This window comes from Condylostylus longicornis, unplaced genomic scaffold (genome assembly GCF_029603195.1).
Source record: "Condylostylus longicornis isolate FDR11 unplaced genomic scaffold, ASM2960319v2 ptg000055l, whole genome shotgun sequence".
NCBI lineage: Eukaryota > Metazoa > Arthropoda > Insecta > Diptera > Dolichopodidae > Condylostylus > Condylostylus longicornis.
In genome coordinates, this window is record NW_026578024.1 from 14104021 (window position 1) to 14131290 (window position 27270).

A 27270-nucleotide genomic window follows, 5' to 3' on the forward strand; every position below is an offset into this window, starting at 1 on the left:
AAAAACATAAAGGTTTTCTTTGATCTACAATATTATGAATTTCGAAAAATGTCTACAGTATTTACTTTCTTTTTTTACAAAAGTGTAAAAGGTCAAAATCCAGTATGTTTTCGTCTAATAGTGTGAACAATATGATGAAGATTTTGCTCGAGATTAGATATTTAGATATCGCTCGAAAATCACTTATAATTCTTCACCAATTACATAACAAAGCAAAACCAAAATTACTCAAATAATAAATACATATTTTTAGATATGCATAAGACTTGAGAGCGAAAATCGATGTCCATAGGCCACAATAGTTTTCATTCTAAGATGTGGGTGTGATGTTTTGGTCTCTCATTTAAAAAACAGCTTTTGTTTTACCCAAACATAAGTAAAGAAATCAATATTGCTCTTATTAATGAAAATAAGTGTGAAGTTTTTGTTTACAAATTTTTCTTCATTTTTTGAACAAATAATCAAAAGTGTTAACTTTACCAAATTTAATTTTCTAAGAAAATTTTAAATTTCTTAAAAAAAACTTTCGGTATTTGTGAAATTCCGAATTCTCTTTGTTTAATTCTCTTGTAAAAAAAAACTTCAAAAATTTCTATGAGTACATAGTAAGTGTTATTGTTTTAGAGAGTCTCCTTTTCGAATCATTTGGTATTAATTTTATGGCTCCAGCAAAATATAATCGTATTTATTATTGTAGGAAAGCAAATAAATTTATAAATAGATTATGTATAATAAGTGAAATAATTCGTTATGATAGAAAGTTTATTCAGAAACAAACAAAATTAGTTGAACACATTTTACAAAATATTGAACATGTTAATTTGTACAAACACATAAATATTTTACGTTATGGCATAGGTAGGTATATAAATTTTAAATACCTAATGTATCACAATTTGATTAAAAATTCCTTTTTCATTTCCTTGGTATCATTTTTAACCAAAATCCACCTTTTATTGAAACTGGAAAATTAACAGGCTCTAATTCGATTGGCATTTTAGTTTTTTCTGACCTAACCAGCTCAAAATTTTTCAATATATAAAACAATATCGCTTTACATTCTAGTAATGCTAGTCTTGATCCTGGATATATGAAAATAATTTTTACAGATTGTTGTAAGTCAACATAAATTACTACTAATACTTACCAATGCATATTCTAGGTCCATAACCAAACGGTCCATAAGACAATTGCTTGATATTAGGTTTATTTTCATCATTGAATCTTTCAGGATCAAATTTTAATGGTTCAGCAAAATGTTCTTCATTTAAATGTAAACCAATCATTGGGATCCAAATAACATCATCAACATTTAAATTTATTACTTTATCATCTACTTCAATTCTATATGGTTTAGTACACTGACGATCAGCTTGAACAAATGGTGGCCATATTCTTAAAACTTCTGACATAAACATATCCATATATTTCATTTTTTTTATTGCTTCATAAGTTAATGGTTTTCCATTTAATTCCTCATTTACTGAATCAACTTCTTGACGTAATTTTTCTTGAATATCAGGATGTTCTATTAACTCATGCGTTGCAAAACATAATGTTGTAGAAACTGATTCTAATCCAGCAAACAAAAATATAAAACATTGTGCAACTAATTCATAATTTGTCCATTCACGATTATGTGATTTTTCTGGATTTGATTGTGCTTCCATCAGCATATTTATCATATCTTGACGCACGATATTATTTTCCTTACGATATTTCATTGCATCAATTACCAAACGATTAAAATAAGTAGTAAATGCTGCGTTAAATAGTTTAAAACCTAGCAACTGTAATTAAATATTTAAATTCAATTAATAAAACTAAATTTTTTTTTCAATATAATATGGAAACAAACCCGAAAAAATCTTTTACAAGTACTGTAAAGGACAAATTTGATGATGTCCCACGTCGAAAATGTAATCAATTTCCTTCCCATTTTGTAAAATTCGTTATCATTATCCTCTAAAGAATTAACATCTAAGCCAAAGGCTGTCGATGCAATGGCATCATTTGTATATAAAGTAAAAAAGTCTTTCATTTGGAAATCAACTCCTTCTTTTGAATTTGAACTATTTGTAATATTTTTTTCTAAATATTTAACTGCTTTCTCACAAGTCTCTAATATAAGCTGAAACATTAAACGCATTTTACTTCCTGTAAATGCTGGACTCAAAGTTGTTCTCATATCATGCCATTTATCATTCTTCATTGCAAATACTGAGTTGCCAAAAAGAGGGTCGTCTTCTGCATCAACAAAACTAAAGTGGTTCTTGAAATATTCAAAATCTTTAATAGTGATTTTTTTCAAAATTTCTAAATCATTAATGACCAATATTGGATCGCCACCAGCAAACATACCATAAACTCTAGAATTAAAAATAAGTTTCATTTATGATTGTCCTTATACCTACTAATGAAAATTCCAATTTATAAAAATTTCAAAATACTTACTTTTGATCTTTCAATTCTAAATATTTGCGAAGAAATTCTTCTCGTAGAGATTCTCTTTTAAATACGAATCCAGGAAAGCTACCGAATACAGGCATTGGTTTTACATAAGGAATTCCAATTTTCTCAAAATGATCAAATTTTGATGTTACTCGTTTATAAATAAGGAAGATAATAACTGTTATACCAATACTAATTTCTAACCACATTTTTGATTTTCCAATAATTTTCTTCTGATATTTAAAATTGCAACTTATGTAGTATGCTCTATCAAATTCTAAAATCAACTAATTGGAACTCAAAAGGAGAAAAATTTATTTAGAATAAAATTTTCAAACATTCATAAATTTCAATTCTTTTTATTCTAATAAATACTATTAATATTCTAACAACGTTATAATCTAACTCTAATGCGCATATAAAAATAAAATACAAAACTACAGATATTGAAAATCGTAATCAATTAGAAGTCTCACTCAACAAACGTGTTATATGGTATGTGTGTGCTTGTACATAATATCGAAATATTACGTCAAATTATGTACGAGTATGTACATATATGAATTAAGTTGAAATTGTTTATTTTTTGAAAAATTGTAAAAAAAAGCTTTATTTTAAAATATGAGCGAATTTAATTTTTACTCTCTGCAACGTAAACACCGATATATGTACATACTATGTTCCATAATATGTTTAAAGCGTTAAAATGATGTTATAATTTGTTAATTGCGTTTATAGCATTGAAAAATCAGAAAATGACTGGTTATTCTGAAACATTGCCGGATAATTAATTACGTTACATAATCAAAGATACAATTTATTAGGTATTACGTTAGAATCATTAGAAATCTTTTAAAAGCGAATATAATAAAAAATTCCATCCATGATTACTCATTGAAAAACAAGTAATGTAAGTGATTGTTTTTCTTTCTACTACGCAATTAGAATTTTTTACTAGAAAAAGGAAGAAAATTTTTACATATCTTCTCTTTCTAAAAGTTATAGCCTCCCAAAATCCTAAAAGTGTCATTTTTCAACTATTTATTGCAGCATAACCATATGCATTTTTCAAATTTTGCAATCGCAGAACAGTAATGTTTTGCTTCTTTTACCGCATCTATAACTTTTATATCATATTTAAACTTTAAAAAAAACAATATAATCGCTGAAATTTACGGTTATCTAAAATTTTTGATATTGTTTAGAAAAAATGTAGTAAACAAAATATTGTTTAGAAAAACAAGAATGTAGACCTCAAGTTGTAGAAATCTGAAATTTTAGCAGCTTTTATACACTAATAAATAGTTTACTTCCATCCCACCCCATCTCAAGTTATCGCCTCCAGAAAATTGTAAAATTCGAATTTTTTGCTCTTTATATTTACGAGTTTTTCCATATGTAAGCTTTTCAAAATTTCTATAAATACAGAGAGCTAACGATAAACACCATGCCATCTAAAGAAGTATAACTATTTTTCTCAACTCACGCAATTAATCCAAGGAAGTTCGACCATACTGTTAATGCCTCTTTTAATTTTTTTTTTCATTTTATTTCAAAGATTGCAGACATTGGTTACCCTAAATGTACGAAATCCTAAATGTATGTTATCCTAAATGTATGCAATGTAGGCAAAGATTGTGCACATTGATTACCCTAAATGTATGCAATCTTTAAAATATATTCGAATATGAATGAAAGTAAATTTAATAACGTGGTAGTATATAGCTAGATTGTGTTTAAAAGCAGTATTTTCACTTGTTGAAGGGAAAAGTGCTACATTACAAACCGTTGGTTTAAGGCAACTTTATAAAGTTGTAAGTAAACCTTAAGATTTATCAAAAATAATAACAAAAGTAATAATAATAATAATGCTAATAATAATACTAATTAATGTTTAACAAATTGTACTTAATATAAATTGTTCCTTACACTTCAAGTGTTTATGTCACCACTAAGTCTGCTATGCTACTTCACTGTTATTCATTAGTTTATTACCTATCAAAAGCTAAGCTCCTTAAGTAAATAATCGACTTTCAGCCCGAGAATCTTCTAAGCAATTTTCTACCCTTTTTATATTAAAAACTTTCTATTTATTTTGCTTCCATAGTTCCTGAGATTTTTTTTTGTATGTAGGTATAATTTGTAGGCATACGGTAGTCAGACAAAACGTACAACATTCTCATTTTGTGTAATTTCTCACAAACACAAACATAGTTAAAAAATTTACTCACAGAAAACGTGCAACTTGAAAACATGTAAGTTTGTAAGAATTTTTATACAAAAATGCTTTCCCAATTAACGTAATATACAAATTTATGTTTGTTTTTATAATATATGTGTGTACGTACATACAATTTACAATATGATCATAATAAATGTAAACAAATCAAAATTATTAAAACAAATAAATTTCTTTCAATATGTATGTATGTACTTTGTTAGTTTTACATGAAATATTCACGATTTTAAAGAGATTAAGATAAAATTTATGCTTTCGTCTGATTTTTTGCGCAAACTGCTACCATAGGCAAACCCAATGTCCAAAAGAACATTATTTTTAACACTCTCTTAATATTTAGTTCAGATGAAACTTTACAAAATTACCCCTGTAACGGTCTAACTTTCATATCTTATCATTCATTGCATTATTAGGTACGTAAAATACAAAATTATTTTATTTAAATTTCATATAATTATAGGAAATATTGATAAAATTTCTTTATATTGATTATAAAATTCTTATCAATAAAAAACTTTTGATTAAACTATACTTACATACATACATATATCAATAATTTTATTAACAAGAAATAAAAGAATTATTTTTTAATTGCATATAAAATAAACAAAACGCCTCATAAAAAACCCAAGTTCTAAACTTCATAAAATATCGGAATAAATATTCAATTTAATGAAATTCATTATTTTTTCCGAAATTTTGTAAAAACTGTTAGATTATTTAGGGAAAATAAGTTTCTCTTAACATACTCATATGAAATAATTAAAATGCTATAACGAAGTATTAATCTTTATAGAATAGAAGTAAGTCCCGAAAAAGAGATTCAAGGAGAAACACTTAATATTTACATTTAAGACTTGTGATGATGGTGGAAGCCCTCATGTTCCCGCAAAAATTTAGTATAATCATCAAGACAAAGATCTTAGTGGAATCGAGAAGTTTATTAAAGCACAAGAACAAATGAATAATAACTTTATTTCTTTTAAGATTGCAGTAACGCGCGACTGGATGGCTAATTAAGTCTATAATATTTGTTAACGAACAATAAAACGTTATTTTAAGATTCGCTACTTATATTTATTGCAATATTTGTTTATATACTTAAACATTTTTTATAATATTAATTTTAATTGTCATAAAAACTATTTTAAACCTCTTTTCATAATCAATCTCTTTTTCGCCTTCTATAACGCTCCCAATGTCCGAACGAATTTATTTATGTTACGTCAAGAAAAATATTATATAACATAAACATAAGTTTGTATAACACCGGCAAATAAATATTAAACATACAACTGTCTATTTGAATTGATTTTTAACTATGTATAAAATTTTGTTTTGAAATAAAAAAATAAACGCAAATTTTATGTGTAGGTGTGGACAATAAATAAAACATAATAAGAATTTCACAATAATTGAAATTTTTGTAAATAAATTATTATTCTATAAGCTATCAAAAGCAAAACTAAATAAATTTTTCAAATTAACTGGTCGAAAATTAGTTTTCTTTTCTATTACCGGCAAGTATTTTTGAATTTTTATATTTAGAGTTGAGGGTTTTATTAATGCTTAGGAATAAGACTCTCAAAACACGAAAATATAAAAAGTGTTCTACTTCGTTTTTTTAATTATTTTATGAAACTTATTCCTTTAATTGATAACTGTTATAATTTTGACTTAAACATTTAAGGAGCAGCATTAATTAAGGCAATTTTAAGGACAAAGAAATTTTACAAAGTTTAATTTCTAATCTTCTTTACTTTGCGAAACCAATAAAAATCTAAAATTATTTCTTATCGACAATATACGCTTAAATACATACATATGTAAATATAATATCAAGCAACGTAGTTGCGTTAACTTATACCTTAGTCAGAGTGTGACAAACGCATTAAATTTAATTTCTATTTGCAAGTCAATACATTTTACATTTTTATAATTATTAATATATGTATAAACATATATGTATGTATAATTATAAGGAGTAAATATTGAATTTGTATAATTTTCACAATTTTATTTGCATTCCTTATAATTTTAAGTAAACATTAACAATTATTGTATATTCATGCACACACATTCACAAAGATGCAATTAATTAATTATCGAAGAGCTTTTAATATCAAGCTTGAATACTTGAAGTAATTTTATTATATGATTAGATTTCATTTCTCTATACTTTTTGCACATATATTAAGTTTTTTGCTCCTACAGTATTATATTCAACTTTGTAAGAAATGTGTGCATAAATATGGTCATAATGTATATAAATATCGAAATTCACCTTACCACTCATGATTTAAAAAAAAATCGGCTGTGGTCATCACATTTCCGACCGCATTTTGGGTGGTGTAGTACACAATTAGTACAAAATTTTAATAAATATATTAACGTATTACTTTATAGCGATAATGTTGAAAAAAATATTATGACATTTTTCTGGGACCTGATTCCACAATCAATGTTTATCAGGTATAATTGATCAACAAGACTGAAATATATTTATTTCATGAAATTCTGTCGAATAGCTTTTTAAATATAGTCAAAAATATAAAATCGGAAATCGAGCCTTATACTGCCTTCCACTATTTATTTTGGCTTCTAAACAAGCCAACTGAAAGTGAGACTGTATTATAATATGAATTATGCACAAGCGACATGCCCTTATGAGAAAATCAAGAATTGATTTGATTTTAATTGTAAACTTATTATTGTATGTTTTCAAATAGCTGAAGGGGTATGGGCCAAAGGCCAAAAGCGGTTATACAATGTTAACAAAGATCCAGTTACTGAGATCTCCAAAAGTTAATTTATTTGTTTTTATTAAATATGACAATTTCACAAAAAATTTTTCAATTCTGACTTTCAATTTATTGTCTGACAATAAAGGAGGTTACGCCTCCTTGATTGTCAGACAATGAGTTCGAAAATAACTACTTTTTGTTTTAATAAATAAAATAATCCGCTATAAAATTTCAAAATCATTTTCTGTTATACATAATGTCTACACATTTCGTATGTTATACATACATTGTACTATAATTAAGGCATTTATTCGACCATCAACCACTCAAGTTCAAGTTCAAAGATATATTACGAGTATATATTTATATACAGAAATGTACGTATATTTTATGTTTGTGTATAATAGTACACGTTAATTTGTATTTAATATTATAAAAATATACAATGATAACGAATGACTAAAATAACAAAAAATAATTATTAGAGCTTAAAATACTTTTATAACAATTATTACAGTCATAACAGCAGGCGGTTATAGCAACTGAAACAATTATAACTAATGTAGTAAAAATTTGATTGAATTTATGTGTGTACATATATATAAAATATACAAATGTACTTATACTTTAAAGGAAAATTTATAATTTTACATAGTAGCCTTAAATGTAAACGGAGATGCTTTTTTAATATGTAAACAAATTAAACTTAGGTGCAGTAACAAAAAAAAATAAATGCTTTGTGCATTATTAATGTTATTAGTATGTCATTCTAATTTAAATAAATGAATAAAGAATTTCAAAATGTGTACATTTACTTTAAATTTAATAATTGTTTTTTAACATATTAATACGATATTCTAATTGTTATTCACAAATTTAAATTAGATAATTATTATTCAAAGTAGTTTACTTATCGATATTTAAATAAAAGATAATGAAAAATGTAAACAAATCGATTTAAATATATCAGATTGTTAAAAAAAAATAAGAAACAAAAATTAACAAGACAAAAAACGATGTGAACAGCTCATAACCGACTACATTGTCAAAGTGTTGTATACGCTTATGAAAATTTTCTTAAATGGACTTTCATTAATGTATCTAGAAAAATGTAAATTTTGTTCTTAGTAGAATTTCATTTTCCATGGTCCAATATCCCTGCAAATCCTCAGCCATTTCGTTAAAAATCAGATTTTAATTAAGGTTTTAAATATGAAATTTCAGGTAATCTGATTGGTTATTTTCCTATGTACATATATTAAAAAAAAATGTAAATTCGAGCCGTAGCAAAAATCCACTTGCTGATAACTGATTTTCTCAAACAGTTAGATGACTTGTTGTATTGTCAGACGAAGGTTATATAAAAACTAAGTAAAGAAAATGCGCTAATTATTTTCTTTAAAAATACTCGAAAACGAAAAATTAGTCCGTAGCAAAAATTCAGTTTTACAGGCCGGACATATTCGAAAAGTTGATCAAACCGTTTTATCCTCGAAGTAAACTCAGATATAAAATTTTCTGAAAATGGGTCCCCTCGAACTCAAGGTACTGATCTGTACAGAAAAACTGACAGACAGACCGACAGAAAGGAAGACAACCTGGTTTATTTTCTCTTCCCTACCATGAAGAAGAGCGTTCTCACCAAAAATCCAACATCTGAAATTCGGTGCCATCATATAACCTCTTTTTTTGCATACAATGCGGTCGATAAAAAAAAAAAAACAAACTTATTTTTTCAGTTTGAAAATAATATTGTGTCTCTTTTCAAAGAAAAAAGCACCTACATTTGTTTTAATAAATTTTTTATTAATTGAATTAAATCTAATCAATTTCATTATTTCTAAGCTTTTCTCAGAAATTTTTCAATTATATTTTTAGTGTCCAGAAGAAATTTTTAAATATTATTTAAAGTTTTTAAGTGTAAGCTTTTTATACAGTACAATCAAATTAAAAAAAAATTTACACAAAAATTTACAAGTTTGAGTTTAGAAGCAAGTTATTGCTTATATGTTTACAAAGTCTGAATGTGTTACGTGACGAGCAAGCCTTTAATAAAATAATTTTATAAAACCCAACATGATAAAGTTCTATAAAGAAATCGGTCATAAGAAAGACTGAGACCTTTAAAAAATATACAATTTTCGTCAGTAAAAACTAATTTTAGAAAAATAAAATATCGAAATAATAAAATTTTTAAGGATTGTTGAAAAAAGCTTTTAAGAAAAATCGTAACTAAAGTGGCGACAAATTTTTCGTTTTTTTTTTATTCAGGTTTTACTGTGCACATCAAGTATACACATATTTATTTGTATATTATTTTAAATTCAACACGCATTATTCAATTTATATTTTTAGTAATAAAAGTTAATAGTAATTGTGAGTTCAACTAAAATTATTATAATGAAAAGCTATAAAACTGTATTCTTAGAAATACATGAGTAAAATAGTATACAGTAAAGACACAAGTTATTTATAGTACACATAAAATACGAAAATGGCTTACAAATTGATTCTTTTAAATTTGAAACCTCGGTATGCAACGCGATATTTACTGATACTGATATTGGCATGAATTCAACATTTTAAATTAGAATTTGAAGATCTTTTATTTTTCTATAAATACTGTAAATATCAATTAGCAGTAGATTAAGTTAAAACAAACTATAAGTTCTTTTACCGCATTAGAACATTTCCAAAAATTTCGGGCAAAAATGTGATTATTTTAAAATTTACTTTTTTACATTAAATCCATGCTTGTGCTCTAATTTCGTTATTATGTTATCTTAATGCTTCTTTTATACTTTTTTTCCTAAAAATATGCAACAGTGTTTACTTGTTCAAAGAAAATTGTTTTCCTTAAGAATCATCGAATTGATCCGAATTCATTGACAATATTGAAGAGGTAAGTGGAAAAAGGGGTTAACCAACATTTTGACGAAAATCGAGCTTTTCAGATAGAACATCATTAAATTTTATATATTTTCAACTGTGATTACTCTTATAGTTAGAAATTTAATTAAAAAAAATTAATATAGTTTTACAATTTGTTAATGAAAAAATGTGACACAATGCAAATGTAAGTTAACCCCTTTGTCCACTTACCTCTTCATTGCACGTTTTTTTTTTTCTAAATAATTTTTTAAAAAAATTAATATTTTAATATAAATGACCAATCATAAAATCAAATTTACCATAAAATTTTTACTCGTCACTGTGTATAAATATATTATAAAGTATCGCTCACATTGTATATTTGTTATGCAAATTATTCTAAATTAAAATATTAAATTGCTTTTTTCGATTTCAGAAATTAATAATGAAATAGATTTTAAATTAATTAAAATCACTAAAAGTGTACATATGAAGTACATTATATACGTCTTTGTGTATAAACATAGGTTATATATACAAATGTTACTATATTTTCTTGAAACACAAATTTAAAAACTTGTTATGATATCATAAAATACTCGTATAATATGAACGCGATAATTATATATTCATAATATCAAAATTAAAGTAATATAATTTAATTCCATTACATCAAATGGTACATGCAGTTATACTATAGCAATATACTATAGTCGGTTAGTACGGCAATATCTTGAACTCCGCGTTCAATAGTAAAATTATCAAAATTACTTACGAAACTTCAATTCAGTTCAACATAAAAATTCAACAAAAATACTTAACATTTTTTGCACATCCATACGTAACTGAATTTCTTAAGAAACACAAATTTTCGTTATCGCATTTAAATTGTACTAATTGACTCTTGTCGGAATAGAGTTCCACTAACTGCCATTGCATTTTATAAGTTCATAGTGTAAAAATAGAATATTATGTAAATAAAATTATCGTGTCAACTCTAAACCCTTTATAATGAAACTCAACTACAACTTTTTGATATAATGGCCTTATTATATACTCTTACACTTACTCGTCAGCGATTCTTGGTATATTTATATAAACTGTTATTCTGTTGAAACATAAATGAAATGGATTAGTGAACTGCTGCTTTCAAATTAGCTATTTGATATAGCACGGCAAAATTTGGTGAGCTCTAAAAAGTTTTGGTTATGCATTTTTGAATTTAAGGAATTTAGTAATGAACTATCATTGAAGTCATATAGCCAACAATTATTAAAACACTCATTATAACTCGTAATTGTAGCCTCGTTATAGTTTCTCAACTTAAATAAATTATAGTTTTTGATTGCAGATCACTAGAGCGGACAAATGGACAGGAAGACATAGTTAAAACGACTCAAAATTGAATACGTATACTAAACAAAAATTTATACACACGTACTTTTATGTCTACATCTCAAACTTTTGTTTTACAATGTTACTAACGGCATACCAAATTTATAACGGCTTACGAACGAAATTTTTAACAGTAATATTTTAACGTCTTGATTACGTTTTATAAAATAATTTTGCTTTAATTACATTTCATAATTGCATTTTATTAAACTACCCAATAAATTTCTTGTACCTCCAATATGAAGTCTGGCAATTAAGCATAATAAACTCTTGAGTTTTTTAAAATTGATTACGAAACTAAAACAACATATCAAGTTACAATCAATAATTTTGTACAATAAAAATTAATAACATTCAGCATTTTCACTACTTTTTTATATACCGGGAAAGTGGTTATTATATTGGGACAGTGCAAATTTCATTATTTTCAAAATGACCATACCTTTAAGATGTCTGAAATAATTACGCGTCTAGCTAATAATCGTTGTAAAGATTTTAAAATAATCTCAATTAAATGTTATGGAATCTAATTAGCATTGAATGACAATGTATGGTTAAATATGTTATGTGTATACCTATTATATATATACAAGTATTATAATGTGTAAATCGTCACATCTAAAAATTGTATGACATTGAAATTTATATTTTATTCTCTTAAAGCTTTAAATTAGTTTTTCTTAATTAACTAAAGCTCAACAAGCATAATTATACACAATATATATATATATATATATATATGTACACATTCATTTATGATAATATAGTTCAACACACAATATGACTCATTCATAATTAATTTATAATGAATAAATTTAAAATATTTTACCAAATAAGTGGAGCTTGTCCAAAATAAAAACATCTTTTTTAACTCCAAGTTTCAAAACAATGAGATTCTTTTTTTATACGGCGTAATTTAAAAATAAAAGAAAAAAAAAACTGATGTGAACAGAACATTACCGACCACATTGTATGTTACACAAAAATAATATTATAAGAAAACGAGAAAAAATAGAGTTGTGCCAGTAAATATGCCATAATTGACGATGGGACAAACTATGACTTTAATTTGCCATGTTACTATATTAATTTATGCAAAATTTCAGTACTGGGTTTTCAATATTTTCTTAGATATGACCAAACTACTATTGAAAATGTATGGAGGCTACCAGAACGAACCAAGCAATTTTAACGATTTTTGTTAGACCTAGTAATATATTCGCTTGTGTGAAATTTCAATACCACAGCTTTCATTATGTTTCTACAATATAGCCAAATAAATTTTGAAGTTGTTTGGCAGCTACCCGAATCAGTATCCCGATCATATCCAATTTAAATAGGATACCGGCATTTACTATAATAAATAATTTGTAAAAATTTGGTGAATTTAGATCAATTAGTTTTTGAGTTATCTTTGGAACGAATGGACAGACAAAACTAAATCAACTCAGAATTCGACGCTGATCAAAAACATACACTATATCTCAAATCATTATTTATTAGAATTAACATACAAACGGTAAGGCAAAGTAAGTATACCCTTCTAATATACGTTTGTACGGGGTATAAAGAGTTGGTCGATGAACGGTTTATATGTAATTATTTTAATTTGAAATTTCAAGGTTTTCAGGCCAGTAATCTGATTTTCACGAAAAATTTACTGAAATTAATTTGAATATAAAAATTTCCAAAAAATTAGTTAATACTAAACCTATCAACAACGGCTCTAATTACCCATTTTAAATTATTTATCAAAATTTCTCACATCTGACATTATTACTTCGTCATTATGTGTGATGTCCAAATTATGTCGGAAGTGTACGCATACGTATTTTTCAATATTTACTCATTTGATCGACATTAGTATCGAATAGTTCTAACTATTGTTTTGAATATTTTGGTAAAAATAGTTTCTTCCCACTTCTCTAACGCTTTAAAAACGTGACATTTGAAATTTGGTGCGATTACAATACCTTACCTATTGTTAATAAATTCTTTCAATTGTAATGAGATCAATAAAATTTTTTTAACAAATTAAGAAATCACAACTTTTCACAATAATTATTAAATTTGTTACATGACTAGAATGATTAATTTTTATACAAATATAAGTATGAAATATTTAAAAATATTTTTGAAAACAATAAATATATATGTACAAATATAAATATTATCTTTAATGACTTGCCACTATTTCGAGTATCCGATTCAATAATTAAAATGATTATATTTACAATAGAGGCTTTGTCACTAAAGTATAAAGTTTTTGATAAGGAAAAGTTCAAAGATAAAATAATTGAAGGACCAATTCTAATTATTGATTTACAGTAATAACACTTATTCAAAAATTGCATATAAATTCTTCTTACTACGAAATTTTTTTCAGTGCATTTGAGAGGGAACTGTAAGAGTTTTTAAAATACAAAAATTTTAACTGATTGTTCTTTGAGCTAAAATAATTCCTTTGAATTGTCGGTCTCATATACAACACTAACAACATAGTACGAGTATCTTTAAATTTTTATAATAAAATGCTTTCTTTTTATGAAATATAAGATAAAGTCGAGCTAAACTTAACTTGGGTCTAAAATTTTAATTAGTACTATAATTTATATAGACTCTTTCATATATTTTTGGTACTGAACAAATTGCTAAATTATGGTTTAATTAAAATGAAATTAAATTTATTTGAAGAGCTTTTTATATTAAAAAGAAAAACTGAAAAAGCTATTGGATAATTTTTATGTCATTACATCATTCTTAATAATTTATTTTGAAATTCATTAATTTATTGAATTTTTATTCAGCTTATGAAAATTCCAAATTTTTACTAACTATTTATAAATTATTTTGAGCAAATAATTGAACGACTTTTTAAATTCCATAAGACTCCGTAATATTAGAGTAAAATATCTTTTGAATAAATTTCATTCTACCAACTCTATATAGAATTAAATACATTGTAAAGCTATATTAAAGTGTTGGAGGAATATATCATTGCAAATATACTTCAAAAGGTATGCAGAATAATATAAAACAATAAAATTAAACTATAAATAACAACATTCAATTGAGCTCTTAATTTTAAGTAATCTTATTTGGCACGTGGCAAAATTTTAAAACTATAAAGTTAAATTTTTGTCAAAAAAAAAAATGTTATCTCCTCCCATAGATTACTCTTTTATTAATTTTATAATTTATTAGAGTGTTATTTACATTCATTTATATTAAAACTTATCGCATACTTATTGATTAGGCAATGACGTTAATTTTGACCAAAATATAAAATTAAATAAAAATTTAAGGAAGGTTATCATTCAAAACCTCTTAAAATTTAAATTTTCTTAACCTTAAATTTACAACTTTTTAATTGCATTAAAAATTATTATTTGAAATTTTACGTTAATTTAAATTTAGGCATAGTTATAAATATGATAAGTTTAGAAAGAATCTTGTATATTTCTTTAAAGCAGAGTTTTTCAACATTTGTGTCGGTTTCTTATAAATACACTTATATTTTGTGCTATAAAATAATCAAAATTATTACAATAGTAGCTGCATAATGTAAAAGAATCTCTAGACATATAGTCGCCTTAATATTCTTTGTAAAAAAAACCAGCCGAAGTAGTCTTAGGTATGTAAGGTTAGGTTGGCGTGATTACCGTAAGACACACATAGACCAGAATGGCCCGTTTTGATACCGCTAGATCTACAAAATTCATCACCCTCATGAATCTGACAATGGTCCCTTTTAAAATTTCAGAGGTAATTCTACAAAAACGTGTTAAATTTAATACATGCATATTATATATTGATATTAAATTGCTTTTAATAAAATTTTGACAAACGCACGAATTATCTTAAATTTTTAATAATGAAATCGTGAGTTTTCTAAAAAATATACATACGCACCATGTCACGAAATCAATCACATACGGAGCTAAATCGGAAGTAAGTTCTTAAAAAAAAGGTGTCCGAATGCCAAGAACCTGAAAACTAACAAAGAAGCATTTTCAACAGCGCCGGCAGTATTATTTAATTTATAAGTTTAAAATAATATTATGTATGTGAGTACATTTCAAGTGCAATACGCTCAGGAGCCTTCGTTACTCTCACCACCTGTATATTAATTTAAGTTTTTTATATAGTTAGAATGTTATTAAGACCTTAAAAATAGCTTAATTAAGCCTTCTTAGATTTTCTTTTGAATTTTTAAATAATCTTAAAATTTTATATAACACTCAATGATACGAAAATTTAAAAGATCATGCTGATAAAATTGAAAAAAATTTAATATTGTTTTATTTGGAAAAAAATAAAATATCTGTAACAATTTAATTAAATTGAAATTTTTTGTCTAGGTGTTAATTTTAACCAAAAACCTTTTTTAGGTTTTAATTGAAAACCAACTTCATCCAATATCAATGGTATACTTGTCTTTTTACCAACATCAAAAGTAAATTCTGATAATAAATAATATAGAGCAGCTTTACATTCCATAAGAGCAAACCGATTACCTAATTATAAACAAAAATTATAAAAAATAAAAAAAATTATAATTTTTAAATTTAAAACAATGATATACTAACCAATACAATTTCTTGGACCAACACCAAATGGTAAATAAGTATACGGTTTAATATTTGATTTATTTTCATCACTAAATCTTTCTGGATCAAATTTTTCTGGATCAGGGAAATTTTCTGGATCATAATGTAATCCTGATATATTTACCCAACAAACATCATTAATATCTAATTCTAATTTACGATCATCATATTTTAATACATATGGTTTAACACAGACACGATCAGTTGCCAATGCACCAGGCCATTTTCTTAATGTTTCTGATACAACCATATCTAAATATTTCATTTTATTTAATGTTTCATATGAAATTGATTCACCATTTAATTGTTCTCGAACATCATCAATTTCTTCAATTAATTTTTCTTGTATATCACGATTTTCCATTAATTCATGTGCTGCAAAACACATAGCATTCGATGATGTTTCAAAACCAGCCAAAAAGAATATAAAACATTGTGCAACAATTTCATCATCATTCCATTCACGATTATGTGATTTTTCTGGATTTTTACGTGCTTCCATTAACATATTTATCATATCTGGTCTAATAATACCATTTACTTCACGATATTTCATTGCATCAATTACTAATCTTCTAAAATATTCAGATTGTTCTGGATCAAAAAGTTTCATTCTTAAGAACTACATATAAAAATATAAAAAATTATAATGGAATTTAATATTTTTTTTAATTTTATATTTACCCTCATTGCAGCTTTAAAATTACTAAATAAAAAGAATTTTAACATAACCCAACCAGTAAAATTTGTAATTTTTCTACCCATCCGATAAAATTCATTTTCTTTATCATTTAATGAATTCACTTTAATACCAAATGCACTTGTTGCAATAACATCATTTGTAAAACGTGTAAAGAAATCTTTCATTTCCAATTCAATTTCATTTGGATTATTTTTTAATGATTCTTTTTTCAAATAATTTACTGAATCTTCACAGCATTCTTTAACAAATTCAAACATAACACGCATTTTATTACCAGTAAATGCTGGCGTTAATGTTGATCTCATATCTTTCCATTTTGAATCAAGCATATTAAATAAACTATTCCCAAATAATGGATCATCATGTTCTGATAATATTTGACGATGATTAACAAAATGATCAAAATCTTTTACTGTAATCTGTTTAATTAGATCTGGATCACGAATTGATATTATTGGATTACGAACTTCGAAAATACCATAAACTCTGAAAAATTTTTCAAAATAAACAAATTGAAATATAAAATTATTTACATATTGTCTAGTCATGTTTTAATTAAAAAACAAGAAAATCTTAATATTAATTTTAAAATATAAATAATTCCAAAATTCCAAAAATTATTAACTAAAATAAAATTTTATAAAACATACATAATTCTAATTCTAACTAACATTCTAAAAGAATTTTTGTTGGTCACTCACTCGTTTGGTCATGAGTAATTAACTTGTTATTAAAAATATCAAAAATAAATTATTTTAAATCTTGTATTTTATTAATGTTATTTGTATGGGCGAGTATTCGCATAAAATTTTAGCTTTTAAACAAGTATTATGTCCAGTCTAGACTCTAGAATGAAAGATATAAATAAAGATAGAACAAACGATATACTTATATATACATAATTATACTGTTGCCAGAAGTAGTGCTTTGATGCCAAATTATTCAAGAGATTAATGAGAACTTATAGAATACAATAATTTTTGCTTATCAATTTCAGTAACTCTGGTGAGAATCTTGTTATTTGTCACATAATAATATAAAAACTCAACAAGGTTTTGTAAATAATAAAAACAAATTTTCGAAAAGTAAATGAATAGATGAAAAACACAATTTTATTAAATGACCTCACGCATTTAGATATTTTGATACCCATTTTCAATTATCTTCTGGCAACTCTGTATTATGTTTATAATATGCGCAGCTACATAATATAAAAGTCTTTATAGGCTAACAAAATATTTTGCGTTGTCATTTATGTTTACAATTTTTTTTTTCAAATTCTAAATCATATATTAAAATAATTTTTAGAAATCTAGAATTATACATTTAAGGCATATAATATAGAATTAGAATTAATTAACCGGTTAGTTTTCTTTTTGAAATTCTGATAGTCATTTTAAAGAAAATTTTTACATAAATTATAATTATTCAAATTATAACAATAAGTATGTATGTATGTATTTATATGACAGAAAGTTTTACATATTATATTTCCGCCTTACTTGTTACAATGTAATATTGATATAATCTACATATTTGAATTCAATATTTTATGCCGTGTGTAAGTACTACAACTTTTCTGCGAATAATTCAAATCATACCATTTATTTTAAAATATTTTTTATATATGTAGAAATTTTAGAATTTAAATAAAAAATCTTGATTTATTAAAAAATATTATTGAGAATTGTAATTTAATAATAAATTAAATATAGAACTACTAATTCCAATGAACTTACTGTTAACTTACTAATGAATTGCGACTTAATAAATTAATTTAAATTTAATTTGAATTAAAAATTATAAGCAAAAAATTATTGTTTGCCAATTTTTCTTAAACAGTTAATGAAATTAACTTAAATTAAATTGACAGTGCTTTCAAATAAGAATTGTACCAAGAGAAGCGGGAAATGTATTTTGGCATTAAGCTTTCAATTAATATAACTGTTATACTATAATCACTTTTAATTATTTGACGAAAATTTCGAAAACTAATGCAAATTATTCTAAACTTATATAGGATCTAATGAAATATTTTGGCTACAATACCTAAAAAAAGTTTTTCAAATTTAAATTTTAATTTCATGAATACCAATTTTAATAAATATTAAATTGTTATACATATTTAAATATTAAATTTTTATTATATACTCACTTTTCATCCTTGAATTTTTCATGTAATCTTCTTATTGTATAAAACATTGCTTCAGTTTTAAATAAAAGTGATTTAAAATTACCAAAGCAAAGGAATGGTTTCTCATATGGTATATCTCGAACATCAAAATAATCATATTTTAATGTTATATATTTATATATTAAAAATAGTACTAAAACTACAAATAAGAAGGCCTCTATAACCCAACTCATGTTTGTCGAAAAAAAATCTTGAAATTTAATTTTATACTCAATAAATTTATTATTGTTTTTACTTTTACTTTTTTAAAAATTTTTTTAATAATTAATTCACTTGTTTTTTTTTCTGTTTATTTATTTTTTTTTTTATTTTTAATATCACAGATTAAATTAAACACGCCGTTTTTCCATAAAAACAAAATTTTTTGAATGTTCAGTGATCTACACTTTACTGTGAATATTCTCCAACTAGATTTTTTTAACTTATAAACTACCTATTATAAACATCAACTTACACACACAAACATATTCATATTATGATTTATACATTGTAAAAATACAGATAAAAAAAAAACAAAAAGAAGCTGACGCAATATCAATCTTATATCATATTAAAACTCAAAAAGTTTAATTAAAGTGATACTCGTACAACAAAAATATGAAGTAAGATAAAATAAAGCTTTGTCCACTTAATATTTAAGTGCATGTGAATATATTAACAACGAATTTGCGTTTTTAAAATGTTCTCCAAGAAATTTTGTGACACACCAGATGGGATTCCAAGTTTTACTTGTTCAATTACTGCCAGTAATCCCTCTCCCCCGATTCCAGAAGAAGTCAGGATTTCAAGACCTTTCAATTGCTATACCCAAGATCAGGTTATCAAAGTAGGAGTCATAATCAAAAATTTAAAATTTAAAAAATAATGAAATCGGAGCCGTAAAACTTTTCGAACAACTCAGCATCACTAATACAAGTGCGGTTTGAAATCCATTTACTCATTTTCCTTAAAAGGACAAGGCACATTGTATGTCTAAGCAAAAAATAAGACTGACAAAAATTTCAAAACACAACACTTTCATAACGGTATAATTATTGTCGTATTCTTATCGTTTTTACCGTATATGGTTACCGTATTTTAAAAAAACAAACTTTTTATTATATGTGAATGAATGTGCGGTAGTAATGAAAAAAAAACGATAAGATTGGAAACTATATTTCTCTACAATTTTTTTTTTAATTTAAAAATAATATAATTTGAAACTGAATTTAACAAACACAGGCTTTAGGCCTTAAAAAAGTTAATTTATAATATTATGTAATGCTTTCGTAGCTTTTGATTGTATTGGTGCAAATATTAAGCTTCATTTGAAGAGTCTACAAATTTAGCTAAGTACACATATTTCTTCTTCTCAAAAATAAATTGCATCTACTCCTGATAATACTATCACTATTATGTATATCACTTGCTATGGTAACAACACATACCATAAATAAAATTTTTCTTTTTTATATTTATTTGAGCTCACCAAAAAGAATCTTTCAAAAACTGGTTTTCTCCTTATTTGTAATTTTATTTTAACAATTTCATCATTTCCTTTTGACATATTTTTCGTTGAGATCTTTGAAATATTCCTCGAAATAATGAAATTAAATCACAAATCCAGATTGCAATAAGTAAAAACAAAAAATTATTCTCTTATATACGCAATTAAGTCCTCTTCCCATAAGTATGTCAAGTCTAACAAGATTTCAATTAAAGAAATTGATAAATTTAATCGAAATACAAAACTAGTAAAAACGTTTCAGCCGACTTCAGCTTAATGAGACTAAATTATACTCTACAGTCTATATGGCAATTCGCTTATAAAATCAAAACCTAGCGAACCAGCTGAATAAAATTTTTCGGATGTGTATGTCTCTAATTTGTCAATTCTGTAACGAATTTTATGGAGTTACCTCAACTAGTTTTTGAAATTAAAAGTAGATTTTAGAATTTAATGGCAGCTACATGAACCATTCAATGCTTTCCTCTAAAACTTCAAGGATGTAGACAAGAGCTATAATTACATGCAATAAATGCCGAATTTCGTACAGCTAGCATTGTTTACAAAACTTTCTATTAAGAACTTTATTAGTTTTTAAAATATTTTAAATAATCTTTAGAGTCAATCGTTAGAGTTATGAAACAACCCTCGGGACTCTATCTGGAAAGGAGAACCTGGGCATGTGTCTAAGCACCCATAAGTTGTTGCTACGCAAAGCGACAGTGGAGCGCACGAACCTCAAATGGGCTTGTGCATTATATTGACCCGACCATTGGTGCAGTGGTTATGGCACCGGCCCTATAACCGAAGGGTCTCGGGTTCAAACCCCGGTCAGGTCACTATAAAAATTATATTCAATATTATATAACTTAATATGCAATACGAGTACTAATAAATATTATACAAGTTATTTTCAAATATTCATAATATTCGATATTAAAGACTAAGAAAAATAAACAGTAAATATTAATAAATTGAAATATTTAATATAAATAAAAAACTACGGTAGGCTAGTCACCTACCTAGCTAACTCCCTATGACTATAGAAACTAGGGCATGATAAATATCATGCACTAGCCCTATACTCCTTATAGGAGTGAAGAAGGAAAAAAAAAAAAAAAAATTATTATTTTCGGAACAATTATTTTTTTTACTTCTCATGTCTGAACCAATTGATGATGTAGCATCACCTAAACGATTACTTGAAGTTTTCTGCTCTTTTATTTTACATGTACGAATATAAACATCAAAAAATTACCCCACAACGATTATTTCATTCAATATTATTTGTGAACGGTCTAATCCGTAATTTCGTACAACTGGTGTTGAATAATCACCTTCTTCTTCAACCAAGCCAATTTCTGCATAATAGTCACTTAATAACTTGCGCAAAGAACGAGATATTTCTTTGACGGGCGGATATCGGTGCTGTTAATAGGTTCTGACAGACCAATGTCTGATTGACAAACATGCAAATAGGATGGGCCGCCGCAAAACGATTTCTGTAAAAGTTGCTATGACGAGGAGGAGGAGGAAGTAACCCACCTTCTATGCTCATGTTGGGCATTGGCGGGTTGAAAGCAGAGCTTTCTTAAGTCTTACTTCTACGGCTGTGCTGCGAACTTAGCGGGTGTAAATGTTAGGGATCTTAGACAATTTGTGAGGAGTTCCGGCTGGTTCGAATGAGGGGCGGAAAAGGAAAGACCCGCGGTGCCACAATAGGCTTAGGTGGCCCATGTATACTCTTCGGTGGACCGCGAATATGCCAACTATCTGAATCCGTTTTTCGAATTGGTCCAACAACAATAGCCGTCCTTGACAGAAAAAAAAAACAATTTCTAAAAATTTGGTGAGGTTTATTTTTTTTGTTTGTCAGTAATCGTCCGAGCGGACCGACATATCTAAATCAACGCAGATCAAGCTATTAATATTTCTTTAAACAAAGTGTATACAAGTTCATACTGCAGAAGACTTATTTAACTTGTAACAAATTCCAAACCGAAGTAAACACATCCTTCGCTAATAGGGTATAAAAATAAATGTCGTTCAATCACTTGCAATAAATTTTACGATGGGGAGATGTATTAGGTGCACTATTGAAGTTAAAACAAAAGATGAATTAATCGATTTTGAATATTCACCACACTAAAATTTGAAAAAATTGGTCAAATTTTTTTGGGTTTCAATAATAATTTCCCATATTTGCTTCCCTTTAAATTTCAATTAATTTAAAATATTTTTCAAAATCAATAATTTTATTAATATAAGCAGTTAAATTTATAATATAAAAACTTTTATTATTTTCTGGAACAAATTTTTAACCAAAATCCTCCTTTTGGTTTGTACTGGAACTCACGCTCTTCCAATTGAATGGGAAGTATTGCTTTTTCTGATACTTCAAATTTAAATTGCGAAAGTAAATAGAACAAGATAGCTTTTGTTTCCATAAGAGCAAAACGATTTCCTATTCATTTAAAAATTAAAAGTGTTAAAAATTATCAATTTGAAAAATTCAATAATAATATAGATGATATAATAAAATATTACCAATACAATTCCTTGGCCCTGATCCAAATGGTACATAGGTATATGGCTTAATATTTTTCTTATTTTCTTCACTAAATCTTTCAGGATCGAATTTATCAGGGTCAGGGAAATTTTCTGGATCGAAATGTAAACCATAAACATTTAAAGTAAAAGCGTCTCCAACATGTATTGGAACTTCATACCCATCATCAACTTTTAACATGTACTCTTTATTACACTGACGATCGATAAATGGTGCACCTGGCCATTTTCTAAATGTTTCTGATACAACCATATCTAAATATTTCATACCTAATAAAACTTCATAAGTTAACGGTTTTCCATCTAAATTTTCACGAACTTCATCAATCTCAGATATTAATCTCTCTTGAATATCTTGGTTTATCATTAGTTCCATGGCGGCAAGGCACATTGTTGTACCAGTTGTTTCAAAGCCAGCCATAAAAAATCCAAAACATTGTGCAACAATTTCATAATCATTCCAATCACGTTTTCTATCAGCTGCTTTTCGAGCTTCCATCAAAATATTTATCATATCAGGTCGAACAATATTGTGTTCTTCACGATATTTCATTGCTCCCAAAACTAAATCTTTGAAATAATTTATGTGTTTCTTATCGAACAATTTCATACCAATTACCTAATAATATTCAATTATTATTGTTAACTAGACAGTTGAAAAAAAAACTCACCCGTGTTAAAATGTTGAAATTTACTAGCAAGAAAAATTTTAATGAAACCCAAGAATCAAAAGTATTCACTTTTTTCCCCATTCTATAAAATTCATTATCACGATCTACTAAAGAATTAACTTTAATACCAAAGGCACTTGTAGCGATCACATCATTTGTAAATCGTGTGAAAAAATCTTTTAAATCCAAATCCATACCATTTGGCTTATTTTTCAATTCTTCTTTTAAATATCTTACTGCTTCTTCACAACATTCACGAATTAAATCGAACATAATTCGCATCTTATTGCCAGTGAAAGCCGGTGTCAATGTCATTCTCATATCTTTCCATTTTTCATCACGCATTTGAAATATACTATTGCCAAACATTGGGTCATCCTGTTCAGTTAAAAACTTTCTATGATTAACAAAATGATCTGAATCCTTAATTGTGATTTGCTTAATCATTTCAGGATCTCTTAAAACAATCGACGGACCCAGTAGATCGAAAAGCCCATAGATTCTTTAATGATGCAAAAAAATAAAAATTAAATTAAAAAAATATTAAATAATGTTAAGCTACAAAAAAAAACAAGTTCCTAACTTGGTCGAAAGGCTAACGAGAGATCATTATAAATCTTTATTAATCCTTTATCTTAAATAGTAAGAGTTTGGTGTAAGGTATAATAAAGAACATTGCAACGGAACAGTTTAAAACGATCCCAAAAAATTGATTTTCATTAAAAAAATCTTATTTTATCCAAAACTTTGATGATTTTATAAAGTGTAGTATTAAAAAATACTTCAAAGCTTCGAGAATTACATAACTTTGAAATAAATACTACTACTCTCCGCATTTAATTTCCACTTGTTTTTTACATTCTTGAATAAAATATACACTTAATATATATACGTATGTGTGTATGTTTGTTAATCAAATCTACGATTAGATATTATTTATCGAGCTACTACATTTTTATTCTTTATAGTTCCGTATTGCGTAATATTTACGAAATAATATGCACAACTATTCATACATTAATAAATACACATACATATGTTATACATATTTACATTCTTTCTATATTCTAAGATATGCTGCCTTCTCATTCTCACATCAATATTAATCAAAACAATAAAGATGCAAAAATTATTTTTACTGATTTTTATAACAACATATTATGGGATGAATTAATAGGATACGTTGTGCACTCAAATGCGATAAAATGAGTCAGTCAGAAGTTCGACATTTAAATATTATGTCTGGCAGCAGATACTGCCTAACCGAAAATAGTACAAAATATATTTGCACAAAATTTTCTAGATCGTTGTTTGACATTCAAAGAGTTTTCGAATTTTATTATTAAATGAATCTTTGGCATATATAATATAACAAACCCCAACCAGAGTGCTCAGTTCTTCTAATAGCGACATAACCGTAATAGAATTTTTATAACAACACTCTCACGATCTCATTTTATCTGAGTACATGTTGTTGTCGAACAATATGAGTAAATTATTTTTGTTAATTGTATGTTAGGCGTTCTCGAAAGCAATTCTTCACTGGGACAGACAAACGGACGAACTTAAATAAATAAACTCAAAATTCAAGCTTTAGCAAGAATTCACATATAAATGTATATGTACACACATCTATCTATATCTAGATAGAACCTCCAATTCTTAACGCTACGAACGGAGTGATGAATTCGTAATAACCTTCCAACATATGATTACATATGAAATGGAAGAATGGGTAGAAATAATAAATAAAATAGATATTGATAAAGATGAAATATGTTTAGTGTAAAACGTTCCTTAATTATACCAAAGAATTTCATTTTATTAAATTTTTTTGTTTATAAAATAAAGCTGCATAAAACACTTAATATTAATTTTTTTTTTAAACTTCTCGACTCAATATGACTCAAAGTGTAAACGAAAATAATTGAACTAGGATCAAATTCAATATTCTGCCTACAGGGCACATGTATATGTATGTATAATCGGTATCTGTTTCCTTTCACTCACATTTCCGTTATTAATAAAATTTGCAACAAATTATAATCAACTTTACTTACTTTTCATCTTTGTATTTCATATGAATTCGACGTAGGGCATCGAAAATCGATTCACCGCCAAAAATTGTTCCCGGAAAATTATTAAACCAAAAAAATGGTCTTATATGTGGAATATTTTTCTTTTCGAAATAATCATGTCGTCTTGTTACAAATTTATACCCAATAAATAAAAGCGTTACTATTAATATCAAAATTTCTATCACAGATACCATTTTCTTTTTAAAGGTCTAAAAAACAATTAGTTAGAACAATAATATTGATAAACTAGATTTTTTTTTTTTATTTTTTAATTAAAACTTTCAAGCATTTATTTTTATTTTTTTTTTTCGCTTTTTAATTTTTTCTATTTAATTTAATTATTTATTAAACAGTATTCAACGACTTCTTAATTTAAACTAAATTAAAATTTTATTATTTTACTGTTTTTATTAAAAAAAAAAAAATACAAACAAATAATAAAAAATCTTATTATTAATTAAAGAATCAACCGTATTTAAGTATGAATGTATGCGTGTCAGTATAACCTAACATATTGTATTTCTGTGCTCTCTGAAAAAAAAAAGCAAAATTAATAGAACAGTTTGAATAGAAAATATTCTAATAGTATCGTAAAATTTGTAGCCATATATAGTGGTTGTACAGTACAAACTTATATTCCATTAAAGCTTAAAAACAAAGCTTTAAAATTGTTTGTTTTTCATCTAATAATGCTTGAAAAGTCATTATAAAATTTCATTCATTGTACAATTCATGCACATGCTTGTTTGTATATATATATGTATGTTCATTAATAAATTTTGCACATATTATATTTTTGGTCATGAACACAAATATAGCGCAGTTCTCGCTATATATCGCGATATACTGTGTTTATGAAAAGGCCTATTGTGTTAGTTTACACAAGTCTATTAATAAAAGTTTACTTTATAAGAAGTCGGTTGACCAAATCTCGATATTTCTGTACGAATCTATAAGATGTTTCTATTTTCATCCGAAATATCTAAATTACTTTAGTCACTGACCCGAATATGATCCCTTTAATTCGAACAATTTTTGATATACTCTGAAAACTGAAATATTGTCCAAATTACATGAAAATTTTCCACGAAATCATGTATTCCAACTGTTAATTACCATCTTAAAATACTTCATGTAAATATTTCAAAAAAAAATATTTTTTTTAATAGATTTTCCCTAAAAACATCGTCAAATTCTAAGAAGGAAACTTCTAGGCTAAAATATTTCAGACAAAATAAGATTATAGATTTAAAATTTATA

At 26.0% G+C, this 27270-nt stretch overlaps 2 protein-coding genes across 2 annotated transcripts; both read right to left on the reverse strand.

The window, feature by feature from the left end:
- Positions 1-744: 744 nt before the first annotated feature.
- LOC129612013 (uncharacterized) lies at positions 745-26374 on the reverse strand. Its single transcript, XM_055525455.1, has 15 exons — positions 25993-26374; positions 23933-24434; positions 23241-23880; positions 22994-23157; positions 21989-22121; positions 21848-21910; positions 19169-19283; positions 17246-17499; positions 16995-17170; positions 16290-16932; positions 16083-16217; positions 2455-2728; positions 1859-2369; positions 1148-1790; positions 745-1082 (listed from the first exon to the last, which is right to left on the reverse strand). Exons 1-15 carry the CDS (start codon positions 26202-26204, stop codon positions 916-918), a joined length of 4632 nt encoding a protein of 1543 aa, XP_055381430.1. The 5' UTR covers positions 26205-26374; the 3' UTR covers positions 745-915.
- Positions 15975-19617, reverse strand: LOC129612103 (probable cytochrome P450 9f2). Its single transcript, XM_055525607.1, has 4 exons — positions 19169-19617; positions 16995-17499; positions 16290-16932; positions 15975-16217 (listed from the first exon to the last, which is right to left on the reverse strand). Exons 1-4 carry the CDS (start codon positions 19378-19380, stop codon positions 16039-16041), a joined length of 1539 nt encoding a protein of 512 aa, XP_055381582.1. The 5' UTR covers positions 19381-19617; the 3' UTR covers positions 15975-16038.
- Positions 26375-27270: the final 896 nt, after the last annotated feature.

Bases quoted from the DNA above. Each gene is read 5' to 3' on its own strand.
- LOC129612103 (XM_055525607.1), bottom strand. From the start codon at position 19,380: ATGAGTTGGGTTATAGAGGCCTTCTTATTTGTAGTTTTAGTACTATTT. The intron at 17,500-19,168 runs GTGAGTATATAA...AAAATTTTTCAG, and splicing joins GAAAAATTCAAGGATGAAAA to AGTTTATGGTATTTTCGAAG. The intron at 16,933-16,994 runs GTAAATATAAAA...TTTTATATGTAG, and splicing joins ATTTTAAAGCTGCAATGAGG to TTCTTAAGAATGAAACTTTT.
- LOC129612013 (XM_055525455.1), bottom strand. From the start codon at position 26,204: ATGGTATCTGTGATAGAAATTTTGATATTAATAGTAACGCTTTTATTT. The intron at 16,933-16,994 runs GTAAATATAAAA...TTTTATATGTAG, and splicing joins ATTTTAAAGCTGCAATGAGG to TTCTTAAGAATGAAACTTTT. The intron at 1,791-1,858 runs GTTTGTTTCCAT...ATTTAATTACAG, and splicing joins CTTGTAAAAGATTTTTTCGG to TTGCTAGGTTTTAAACTATT.